Raw genomic sequence first — 13,483 nt, 5'->3', positions numbered from 1 at the left:
GAGAGGGGACCTGATCCAGGTTTATAAATATCTGAGGTGTGGCGGCCATAGCGGTGAGGCCAGTCTCTTTTCAGTGGTACGTGGAGACAGGACGAGGGGAAACGGACATCAGCTGCAGCATAGGAAGTTTTGCACGAATGTGCGTAAGAACTTCTTCACGGTGAGGTGACGGAGCACTGGAACAGGCTGCCCAGGGAGGTTGTGGAGTCTCCTTCTCTGGAGATATTCAAGTCTCGCCTGGACGCCTACCTGTGCGACCTGGTGTAGGGAACCTGCTTTGGCAGGGGGGTTGGTCTCGATGATCTCTAGAGGTCCTTTGCAACCCCTACAGTTCTGTGATTCTGTGATTCTGTGATTTGCTAACCTTCACGTTACCTCCCTGCTGCTAGTAGGGTAAAACAGTGAGCTTCCATAGCTCATTATCAGACTGCTACCTGGCATAACATTTTTATTGTAAGTAACTTACATGCCCTTTATTTAAGATCTGTTTAAGTACTTTTAAGAACCTAAGCCCAATTTAAAAGCAAATGGCAGCTAAGCTCCTAGGTCACCATGTTTCTGAGCACGTCCTTAGAGCTTTCAGATGTTTTGAAATAGCCACTTTACAATATCCTTGAATGAACACCTGAAATGCACATGAAAAGAGAAAGAACAAAATACACATCAAGCTGTACTACCGATGCAGTTACTCAAATATCTACCCATGCCCAACCACAGAATACTGGAGTGGTCACTGAAATGCCACTCCCAATTCATTTTTAGGACCTGAAAATTCAATCTGAAGAGCAGATAATGTTGAAATGAACCGCTGCAAACATCCAAATATCAGTCTCAGCCCTTCAGATTCCAGCCAGCAGGTCAATGGTCAGACAAGCATAATGTCAAGGCCAATAAGGTAATTTTATTACAGCTGCCTCCAAATCTTTGCATGCACACAAAAACGTAGAATAAATCAATGGAGAGGAGTCTGTTGAAGAACTCATACACTGTATTTATAGTGAGTTATCACTGCTGGTTACTATAGTTACAGCAATGCTGTGTGTGCTTGTTCACTCTCTCTCCTTTTGTAGTGGAAGATATTTCATAAATAATTACCTTTAATCGGGTGAAACTGTTCTAATTTCTCCATGCAATAAGCAATCCCACAATATCCCTATTTATCTGAAACAAAGGAACTCAAAAGTAAGAATAGAAAACTGTAGCAGGCTATTCTGAAAGGCTTTTTTGTATGGATTATCCTTTCATCTGCACATCAATTTTGCTGAAGTGCCCACCATTTCCTTCAATTTAAACCATGAAGTAAAGGATAAAATGAAGAGATCACCTTAGTTCAGAGAAGACATTTAGCTTTCTCAGCTTATTCTGAAGTTTCTACCAACACATACATTTCAATGCCATAACTTAGTTTAATGAGATAATGAGGCTTGAGTTACCTTTTTTAAGTTGCAATGAAACTACACAAAGAACAACATGCCCTGGATCATGATGGAAAGTGACTTGTGAGCATGATGGCAACTCTTTTTTTCTTTATGCATTTCCCATCAGCAGTTTTAGCTTTGGCACAGTGAAGTCCATTCAGCACAGAACCCGCTTGCTGCTGAGCCACCACAGAAAGGAAGAGCTGGGTCCTAGAGCTAGCCCAGGAGAGGCACCAGCAGAGAGAGTAGAGGTGGACACATAAGAAGCAGTGAAGAGCCACTAGGAGAGCTCTAGAGACAGAGGTTTGCTGAGAGAGATGTCCCTTACTGTGCTGTCCACAGCAGCACAAATATGGCTTTCCAGGCCCTTGACCCCAAGTATAAAACTGCAGCTCACTAATAACTGGCTGCGGGGTAATGAACTGAGCTAGAGTGCACAGAAAGGCTGGAAGAGAGAAAGGAGGGCATTTAAACCATTGCCCCACGTGTGCCTCATAGTATCACTTCAGCTCTCAGTGATGCTACATGCTAATGGCAGAGCAAAGGAGATGGGGGCCTAAGGCGAGGAGAGATGATGTTTCCTAAGAATCCTAGGTTTTCACCTTCTGTTGCCTTTGAGCTCAGTTTGAAAGGATAAATACATCTTATAAAAAATGCACCCAAATTTGCTTCTCTGCTCTTCTCCAGTGGCTTTATTTACTTTTTCCCACCTCACCTTGCTACCTCCTCACCCGTGCATCCTGCCTTTGGGGTCCAGGCACTCCATGTTCTTCACAGTTCTGCTTGCCCAAGCCAGAACAGGTAACAACCTCAGGTTCAACCTGCTGTATTAGATATCCCTTCTGCCTATATTAGAGTGATTGATACTGATTTGTTCAGTGTATATCAGCACAGAGGCATAAGGCAGAATGAGATTTATCTTCCCTTCTCTGCTATCCTGTGGCCCAGGAACAAGCAAGGCAGGCACCTGTGTGCTGACTGCCAGAACACATCAGCAAGAAGGGAAAAGCCTTTGGCTTTGCCTCCTGCCATGCACCAGCCAGTAGAAGGAAGCCAGCATTCAGGTGGCTTATTTGATACTACCATGACCCAGTAGCTAATTCCTACACCCACTCCTTGCACAGATGATGTGGGAAGCAGGGAGAGAGCTGTGTCTGTTCAGGTTTACTCAGGGTCATCTCTAAAGGCATGTCAGATGGCAACAGGGACAGCAGAAGAGCCCTAGGCCAACAAGATCTGTTACACCAGAAGGAGCCCAGCTGTTTCATGCAGCTTCTGAAGCTGGCTGCCAAATCTGTTTACATGATGATGATGCTGAGATCAAGTCTCCATACAGTTGCCATGGGTGCGAGGCAGGAGACTGCAGGTCAAGCATTCTTGTGTTCCTGACTTACCTAGAACCCAGGGCAGGATCATCCACTCCACGATGGTGGGAGGCGGTCCCTGCATGTGAAGGTCAGTCCTGACGATATGCTGCGATGCCAGCAGGAGCATGAAGAGGAAGGTTAGGTATGAGCCGGTGTGGCAGATAAACTTTATAAATGGCTTTTTAATGAACAGTCCCAGCCTGCTCTTCGGTGCAATCAGATATGCCACAGATAGCACAGGGAATAGCAGTCCGATGGTGACACAGGTCAAGAGTTTTACTGCCCAGTGTTTCCGCCTCCAGCCTGGAAAACCATCATACCAAAGTGTTGCTAGTAGCTGCTGGCAGTTTGGCTGAGCAACAAACTGAGGAGGAAGAAAAAAGAAAGCTTATTACTGACTCGTACCTCATGTATGCTCCTCCTTATCTTATAGAGATCCTTATACAAAACTTTGGGCTGGGTATGGGGTAGAACTCCACTCTTCTTTTCTACACAGGATTTAAGATTTCTTTTAAGAGATCTTTTCTATTTGAATCATCATTCAGTGTATCAGGTACTCACGATATATAAAGCCTCATCCAGAAGTGATACAACTAAAATTACTATGAGCTTTTTCTCTTCTTACGGTTTTCCTTTCAGAACATTTTAGGTTTCGACAGTCTCAAACAAATCACTGTCAGTATCTTTAAAAAGTGACTGAAAGAGAAGTCAGGAGGGAAAAGATGGAAAGCTCCAAGTGTGTGCATGTGTGCATGTGTTAGAGAGAGGGAGAGAAGATGTCTACAAAGCGTATGGGGTGCTGCACATGATTTTGTGCAAGGACTCCAGCATATGTGTGTGTGGGCTGGGCTGGGCATGAGACAGCATGCAATAATGTAAAGTTTAGCCAGGTGACATCTGCTGAGAAGCAGGACAGCACATTTGTAAACGTGTCTTGTTATTAAGGAAGAGAGCAATTGTAAAATGTAAGAGATTAAACAGAAGCAAAAAGAAACCTTTGATCACAGCAGCAAAAATGACATTTGAAAGTTCACTTTCTCGCTGTAAAAAAAAACAGCTTTGGGTTGGTGATATATTGTATTTTGGTGACTCCATACAAGAAGTGCTCAGGTTGAAACTCTTGACTGTTTTAATGCCTAACAGCCCTTGGAATTTCAGACTCAAGCCAAAATATTTCTGGCCTATGCCAGAAGACTTATGTTCTTGATTATAACTAGACAGCCCCATGGTTTTCTAAACTTTTCAGACCCACAGCTAACTAGAGATGTCTGCAAGATCAAGAGGGCTCCATCTATGTATTGGATTTTTAACCCACATTAATGAAGTTAAGCAATGACATAGGTTGCCCTGAGAGGCTGCAGAATTTCCTTGGAGATCTTCAAAGGCTTCTCAGCATGGGCCTGGGCACCTTGCTCTTGTAGCTCTGCTGGAGCTAGAGCATGGGTGGCACCAGCTGGACCCAGAGGTCACTTCCAGTTTCAGCAATTCAGCGAAGTTATCCTTTCTGAACTCAGATTTCTGACTGTGCTCTGCAAGTTTAAAAGCAAACTTCTGTTTTCAGGGTACCTGTTATTTTTGCTGTAATTAAGTTTAAAACAAACAAACAAACAAACAAAAATCAACTGTATGAGCATGGATACAGCTATCACAAAAACAATTCTGTCACAGCATCTGCGACAGGACATGGCTGCATCAAAAGAATCACACTTCCAATTGACTGTAGGACTAACAGCATTCATCAAGAAGAAACCTCTGAGTAACCTGAAGATGATACTACTGTTTATTACACTTGGCTCATACATATTTAAAAGAGTCCTCTGTGAAGGATGTAGTGCTAACATGCTCTACATCCCCCAGCAGAGAAGCCAGATCTTATCAGCAAAGTACTCTTTCACTCCCATAATTCAAAGCAGCTCTTGGAAGGAGGTGGCAAAGGGCCTGGATTCTAAATACCAGAGATTCCTTCTTAGTGTTCAACCCTGGAAGAAGCTCCCATGCAGATACTGTTCCCCACAGTGCTGACACAGGCCAGGGCTACAGATACACGGCCCTCCTTAACACATCTTTGATTTGTGCCTAGAATTTGCCGTAGCTCTTAGTTACCTGAAGATCACATTTGGTGTAAAAGAGACTTCTTAATGGTAGTTTCAGCACACACCTGTATCTTTTAAACATTCACTCGCTGCCAGAAGTGCTTGGTTTATTTAGTATGCACAGGGACTTTCTATATGCAATTCTCAGCACTCTGTACCAGCAGAGTACTATCACTGCCACGTTCAAAATGGGAAACCAATGTGAAACAGAAGGAAAAACAAGAGTTGTTCAGTATCAGAGGAGGAAAAGTGGCTGCAGAACTCATGGCTGGGGTCCCTCAGGACCTGATCCTGAAGCACAAGTCAGTGGTGGAGTCCCAAGCTGCTGTTCTGACAGCAAGTAGTATCTGAAGGCACTTCTCCAGAACTCCCACAGGACCTGAGTGCAGCCTGGGATCAGCACCAGGAAGAATGTACAGTGAGAGGGAAAAAAACCAACCAAACAACCAACTTTTCCTCCATCTCTTATGGGTTTCTCTGTTTTTCCCTAGAACAGATTTTTGGTGTGAACAATGTTGTAGAAAACAAAACAGTATGTGACAGAAGTCAGGAAAGTCTGACAAAACCATTCAGGTATTTTTTGATTTTGTGAATGTATCTAAACGTTGTAACAGGCTGCCTGTATCAGAATCACACCGCATTTGGCTTTGGGTAGTTCAAAGATATGGACTGATGAAATTAATACTAAAAACAAAATCTCCAGGAGGCATAGAAGGCATTTCTGAAGCTGGACATGTACATGTTATTACTACAATCCATATGGTTGCTGCATCTCACATAGAAGCGACACAACACTCCAGTGGGCATGAGAAAAAAAATAAAAGCGCATCTGATTTGTGATTAACTTACACATACAGCAGAAACTGGACAGTAGCTGATACGGAGATGAACTCCAGAAAAAGCAAAGACCTGTTGCTCATAACTACCTGAAAGTGTGATGGTGAAATGTCAGACCTGGGGACGGTGATGAAAGAAACAATTCTACAGAAATTGAAAAGAACATCAAGCATTGATTCTCACTCGGTTTGTTGTTTTTTAATCTCTTGTTTCAGAAGGGTCAGGATGCTAGGTTTAAAAGCAAGAAGATACGGAAGGCTACAGTGCAGTATTTTTTCATATAAGATCACAAACAGGAGCTGTGACCGCTCGTGTTCTGCAGTCATTTGCATGGTAACAGATACTGCTGTTTCTCAGAGATGAGACACAACTTTTTGTTGAGGGGAAAAATGTATAAATGCATTTTCTCTTTATCACATATGATAGAAACCTTTAAGGGGAGAACAAACTGTTTTTCCCTTGAGTCAAAGTCAGAGTCATTTGAGAAATCAAATGACTATGTTCCTCTGGTTGCTGTGCAACTTGTGAGCATCTTCGAAGTGCCTCCTCTCTGCCTAATAGCTCATTTATAAAATCTGCTTTCCAAATTGCATCTGATGTTAGTTCTTCAGACGGAGAGAAATTCACACATCACGAAAGAGCAGCTTTAAAGATCAGGTTGGCATAAGGCAACGGAAATGGAAAAAGCCATTAAATTTTCCTATCAAGCCCATCTCAACATCACTAAAAATGGCCTGGGGGAAATTTAAGCACACCACACTCAAAAAAGCCCTCCTAATGTCATAAACCACCAAATGTTGCCATTATTAAAGATAAGTCTAAGCACTTACCAATGCAGGATTTTATTAACTCATCTTAGTAAAACTCATTAATCATAGTGTTCAAATTAGTAAATACTACAGCTTAGCTTTCACATGGCACAAAGACTACAACTGGGTGAAATGCAGTGTTTTCAATCTGCAATTATCTGGCTACTTCCCTGCATACTACAGCGAATGTCAGTCTCATCTTTGTTTCTAGGTGTTGTTACCAGAACCTGTGGACTAAACCATCGAATGCTCAGCTCCTTAAAGACTGTCCAGGGCTAGTGAGGCTACATCAATACACATAACATTCAAAACAGGGAAAAGCTCACCTCTAGCCTTTTTTGGGTGTGAAATGGCCTGAAATTGTAAAATTGTGGAACTTTTGTTTTCATAATTTGAAATTTATCTAGAAAGTTTAGGAAACAACCTTATTTTTATTTTGCAAATAGGTGAAACCGGGATCTGAAAAAGCAAGCTGACTTTTCCAATATCACTTATTTGAAGGCCTTTCCTGAATATGAGTTCTATCTCAATGTAAGTACGGTCCCAAAGATGTTTTTCATCTTTTTTTCAAAGCCTTTTCATTTGCTGTAGGTAGAAATATTGCATATCGCAGTCTTTTATCATTTCACATGAACATACTATATGTGACAGGATTTGATATCAGTTAAAGCTTCTGCACTGTGAAAAGGGAAGATCTTGACCATTTAAAAAAACTACACGTTGTCCCAGTTTTGTAGGTGGTCCACAATCAATGGCAAATGTTCTGTACCAGGTGCTCTGTTTGAGAAGACGAGCATGAGTTGAAAACTGTATTTCTTCAGCAGCTAACAGGCAGGGCTCCTTCTCATTATCTGATGAGAAGAACACATCCTTAGCTGAAGATGCAGTCATCCAGTGAGCAATAAGATGCAATTCAGAGTACCTTCCTTGTGAGGACAACGCGGTTCTGTGGGCAAGACGCTTCGTCTAGCCTCTGAAAATGGGGATAAATTACTTAATCTTTTCAAGAAGTGAGATCAGCAACTTCACTCATGGTTGGGAAACACATTGAGGGCAGAAACTACTGCAGTATGAAGTCTTCTGTGCTCTTTCCTTTCCTTTTTTCCTTTCAGTCCTGCCAGGCTGTAACATTTGGCTTGCATCTGGATTGTGCAATTAGAGAATTTCATTCTCAATGTTCATCACACTCATTGTCACCTGATTCTCTACCAAGGGGAATGTTTTTAAGGGAAAACAGCAGCTGCTGGATGGAGTATCTTTTTCTTAATATCTAATCTTAACTGATGTTTTTATGTCACCTAAATTTTATTTCTTGGGAATTAAATGCTTTCTGCAAGCTGTGCCATTAATATAAATATCAAACATAGAAATTATATTCCACCCCCCCTCCCCTATCTATGAGGAAATCCCTTATCTCTCACAGTCAGAAGTAATTTAGGATCAGACACAGATGGGCTGAGATGTGAATGCCTCGGGGAGCAACTGAAATAGCTCCCTGATAGACATCACAGGGGCTGAGCACAGTATCTCTCCGCGTTTATTCTGATTATCGTGACGGCTGCCAACAGGCTCTTCTGTTTGGAGTTTGTTAGAGTTCTTTTCTGTACCCTTGCTGCAGACAGCGATAGTGAATGCTCTTCATAGATGAACAAGCACTAATTTATAACTGCAGAGCCCTGCATTAATAAGCAGGACCGAGTTCTTCTGCTAGTCAGCTTCAGCTCCCAGTGAGGTTAACACTGAGAGCCAAATGTGGCATGAGAGCCATAAAATTAACTTTGGTCTCCCTGTCTGACACTTATATTGATAAGTTAGACTTCACCGATAGTGCTTTACCCCACAGCAATGATCCAAAACACACAGCTGGATGCAACACTTTTTGAAGTATTAAGTGCATTTGGGATTATTGTTATTTTATATACTATAAATTACTTATTTTATTACAAACATTATATTGCATTACATTAAATTACACTATATTACAATATTATGTTATGACTATATTCCATAGTAATTATCCAAAACATGGCAGTTGCATAGCTGCAAGGTTCCTGTGTTTGAGGGTTTTATTATTTGCGCTGTCCTTTACAATTAAAGTTATTCTGGCTTTGAAAAGGCAGACTGTCACACAAACTGAGCTAGATTTTGCAGTCTGTGTGACAGTTGGGTAAATGCAGCGTCTGATGTAGTGGCATTAAGTATATATTTCAGCTAATTCTGTAAGAAATGTAGAATTCCTGTGAATCTAATTATATCATGAAATAGATAAATGCCATTGCCGTTCTCCACTCACTGCACGTCCTGCCTTTCAAGTGCCTTATGCTCTCTCCCTGGCAGTCATCAGAGTGAAGATGTCTCTGAGGACACACACATCCCCCAGTTCAGGTGAGCAGATGAGGCCAGGCTGTGCAGCAAGACTGTGCCCCTCTTACCCCACACTGACACAGCTCTGGGGAGCGTATCGGTTTCCTTTGCTTCCAAATCCTCCAGATGGGCCTGCACGAGTAGCACGATGCATTTCCATGCAACAGAAAAACTATTCTGCCTCCATTTTCTAACCAAGGAGAAGAAAGGAAATGTGATTGTTGTATCAGTTTGAAATTCCAGCAGGCAATACTCAAAAGAGTTACATTTTTTAAATTAGCTCAAAAGCAGAAGAGAGAAACTATCTGTGGCCTCATTTGAAGCCTGCTGCTGAAAGCAAGCAAGCCCTGTGAGATCTGATATTCTACATAAGAAATTCCAGCCCCTCAAGTGTGCAGCGTTGCGAACAGTGAGATGAATAAGAAAATACTCTTTCTTAGCACTTTTTTTTTTTTAAAGTTCAACCTTGTTAATGACTGCAAAGTTATTTACATTCTGCTGCTAAAGCATGAACTGCAGAGGGTAAACACCTAATGGTTGTTCATCCCGTTAATTAAGTACTTTCTGCAACAGAGAAAAAGGAAAAAATGAAACAAAGAAGCTGGAGGGGAAGCTGGGTAACTCAGCCATAGCTACAGACTGTAGCTCAACATTCTTCATCAGGCACTTCCAAGAGATCATCTTTTTCTGTGTTATTTTTTCTCAAGAAATTACAGGATGAATATCCTATGAAAACACAGCTGCTATTCACATGTATGTTACCTCAAACAGTGAAGCACTGATGCAAATCCAGTCATTTCTGTCATTAGAAGATCACTAGCTCAGCTGGAAGAGTCCTTAAGGAAAACCTGGTGCTACCCAAATCACTCAATCCCTCTGCTGGTGGCTAAAACAAACTCCAGATCCTCCACAGATGAACATATGGCCTTAAATTATACAGAATTTTGTTTAATCTGTTCTTAGAATATTTTAAGTGACGATGACACATGAATCTTAACTAAAGGTCTCCCATTCATAACACGTCTTGATGGTAGCAGACATGAACTGAGTTCAAGCTGTAGCAACTACTAAGTCCCCTGTGATGTGAATGCTAGCAAAAGGTAAGACTGCATGAGTGCCAAAAACCTGCTACCATTCCATCAAGATTCATAATTTTCATGAATTTATGTTGGACTGGTTTAAATATTTAAAGAGAAGAGGTCCTGTATATTCTAAGACAAAGGTAAGACCCAGTAAATCCTGGTGCCCACACACAGAAGAAGCAATTAACAAAATATTTAAGCTTGACATTAAATTCATCTCTTCTCAGAGTGTTTAAATGTGTGTTTAGCTATAGACTTGTATTTATGGCTCTGTCAGCAGGATTTAAGTGCAGTGTAAATCCAGCCTTGAATAAAGGTGAACTGCTGAACAGTGCTTCTGGAGACGAGCTGTTACCAGCAACCCCAGAACAGCTCTTCTGGGTCAAAGCCTGAGCACAAGCCCAAATGAAAGCATAGAGCTTTCTAGAGAAAAAGAAAAAAATTTAGTATGTATTTTAGCAGATAGCAGAATACAGCTGAAAAATAAACAAGCTGATAAATAAAATTATCCCAGCAAATATTTCAGAGTAGAGTTGTGTTGCAAAGGTTAAAGAGGCACAATTCAGTTTCCAAAGGCAGTATGCTACAGTGTGCAACTAAGAGAGGGTCAGTTGATCCACAACACGCTAACTGCTCTCCCAGAGCCAAGCAGACTCCTCATACAGGAGCACTGAAAAACCATTCAAGCTAAGAACTGCTTAGAGACAAATCTTGCAGACTTTCTTACATCCTCCTGCAGGCAGCAAGTTACAGGTCTTGCAAATGAACACTGGGAGCTTTAGCTGAAGTGGAGAAGATACTGACTTTTAACTGAAGGGTTGAGTTTATTCTCCCTAGTGAATTTTTAACATTAACATTAAATAAGTGATAAGTAAAGCAAAAACAAGAATTTTAAAAGTCATTCACAAGTATTTTTAAACACATACTTACTTTACCCTATTAGTGTCAGTAAAAAACATTTTCCATTTATTTCCTTTCTAACCTGAGAAATGTCTGTGCTGAAACTATTTAATTTTGGTTTCCTTTTTCTTTCTACCTTACCTTCTCCTCCAATATCCAGGGGAGACCAGCATATTGAAAACACTTCTTGCATCCTTGGGACTCTCTGTAGTCTTGCTCTGTTTCTGAGTGATACCACTGCTATGGGTTGAGGAGGACATACTCTGTGCTCAAGGATGTTTACCAAGTGGCCAGGGATTGTGAATAAAGAATAAGAATGCAAAAATGGCAGTCTCAGCTTCTAACTGCTATTCTGCAGAAGACCTCAGCTGGGAGGATTACAGTTAACCCATCCATCCACCTCACTTTCCCTGGAGTGAAGAACTGTGGTGTAACCATGTTTCCAGTCACAAAACATCTAGATGGCTCATCTGGATGATGGTGGATCTGATGCATGTAAGAGGTGTAAGGGGAGTGGGATCTCACTTCTTCTGTCTCTCGACTTTCAAACCACTGTTAACTAAGAGACAAAAGTGAAGATGAAATTCACAGAAATCAGATAATTAATAATGCTCATTTCTATATACAAAAGGGAGACTATATAGAGTTTATTGTTCTGGACTATCATTCAAAGTGAATATGAAATAATAAGATATATGTACTCTTGAAGACTGATGTAAAGCTGTTTCTGAAAGGCATTCTAGACTTTCAGACAAGATACAACTGAGCACTTTGCTTACAAATACCAAGAATGTCACTTTTCCTTTCCAGTTTCTGTTGTCTATAGAAAGCCAATCAATCACGCCCTGTACTTCAACTTTTGGCTTCTCGGGCCTCTTCTCTTGCTAGCAAGAAGACTGATGGGATACATGAAGCTAAGAGAAATGACAAACGCAATAAATCACTCTTGAATGCTCTTAAAACAGTGACAATTCCTTTAGCTTTCAACATACTTCCTGTCTTTGTCCAAGAGATCATTTAAGTCAGAGACACAAGGCACCAAAAATGACTTCAAGAATGATCCAGGCATTTACTGCCTGATTCACATTACACTAATTCAAGCAGAGTCCTTGTCCTTGACTGACATAAAAGTCTTATGTTGTTTTTTAAAATCTGTGCATGACAAGATTAGTCAGAGATGATTTTGCTGTCAAAAGAGAGTCTTCTGCAGTTCTGTTCTGTGACAGCTGCAATATGCGCCTAACCTTCATCAAGTTAGAACATTTTGGTGTTACGTGAATAATATACCAAATAATACTGTTTCCTCAAATAAACATTCAAGTCCACTTTGTCAAACTGATGAACCATCAGACCTCTGAATATTTATTCTCCTTTTTTCAAGTCTGGCAAGAAGTCACACTTAAGCACTAGTTCTCCTCATTTTTGTAACACAATGCAGCTGCATAGGTTAATTTCCATGCTAATTTCCAAAACTGAATAAATAAATCTGACAACGACACAGCCCATATAGTAGTGGCTCCTGGATACATACAGAAAAAGCTTGTCTTAAGGGTGCAAATGCAGATAGGTCTCCCCATCTGTCACTTTGAAGTCCTGCTCTTGAGACTGTTAGTATCCCATACATGGAAAACGTTGCAATGCGGTCACCAGTTTGATTGGACTGAGTCTGAGAAAAAACAGCTTCCTTTAGCAAAGGCCACTGTTCACACATCAGATGGCAACTTTCCTGCACACAATAATGATGAATGCTGATGGAAAATGGAAGGCGAGAAATCCCTAAACCTATGCTCAGGTTTATGGCGTAGGATAGAGCTGGAAACAACATAGTTGCACCATCCTCAACATTCCCTCTGAAGGATACAGGTCTTTCAGGTCATGAGAAAAGGAAAAAGCTCCCACAAGGAGCAGCTTTGCCTGCCCCACCTAGTCCTAATAAAAATCTTTTCTTGATGTTGTATGATTTCATTCTACAAAACTGGAAGTGCAAGCTTTTTTATTAAACTTCTGAGTTCTACAAGCTCACTGAAGAGCTCTCTTTTTATTGTGCTTTTAAAGAGTGTAATAAAAATATTCAGCCCTGTATCATACTGCCTGTCAGTGTGGCAGGAAAACAGACAATGCCATGGGAGAGCAGCTTAGCACTGGCTGCAAGCAAAGACTGGATCTGTGACTATCCGTCAAGATACCTGAATGGCTTTCAAAATAGGTAAACAAGGTGCAGTAAATGAGCTTTGATTTTTATAGCCCTTGCACTGCATTTTTCATACATCTGTGATATTTTTAAAAGCTCCTGTTATACACTAACTGAAGTGCCCTTAGAAATTCACCAGGTTTATGCACAGTCCCTGGAGAATGATGCTGTGCTTCTAACTGCAGCTACACAGTTTAAAGAGTCAAGACCAGCTAAAAAATATGTAGCATGGCAGGAATGATTATTCATTTACTCCAGTACTGTCTCTCAGGAGGTACTTGGCTATGTAAATGACTTGGGAAAATGAACTAGAACTTCTGAAGCTCCATCCTGAAGAGAAAACAGCAAAGAGCACTGTTTCTGAATTAGAAAAGCAAACAATTCCATTTCTTTCCTGTACTTAGAGTACAGCCAGTAAAAGA

The 13,483-nt window shown here is 41.0% G+C and overlaps 1 protein-coding gene across 2 annotated transcripts in view; it reads right to left on the bottom strand.

Moving 5' to 3' along the window:
- Positions 1–13,483, bottom strand: part of TRPC5 (transient receptor potential cation channel subfamily C member 5) — a 69,397-nt gene that overhangs the window by 34,749 nt on the left and 21,165 nt on the right. For both annotated transcript variants that reach the window (XM_031554682.1, XM_031554681.1), the window contains exon 3: positions 2,813–3,149. In XM_031554682.1, coding sequence (XP_031410542.1) covers positions 2,813–3,149 — 337 coding nt within the window. The remainder of the gene's footprint in view (positions 1–2,812; positions 3,150–13,483) is intronic.

Source organism: Meleagris gallopavo, chromosome 9 (genome assembly GCF_000146605.3).
Source record: "Meleagris gallopavo isolate NT-WF06-2002-E0010 breed Aviagen turkey brand Nicholas breeding stock chromosome 9, Turkey_5.1, whole genome shotgun sequence".
In the NCBI taxonomy this organism is placed as follows: domain Eukaryota; kingdom Metazoa; phylum Chordata; class Aves; order Galliformes; family Phasianidae; genus Meleagris; species Meleagris gallopavo.
This window is presented reverse-complemented; position numbering and strand designations above follow the sequence as displayed.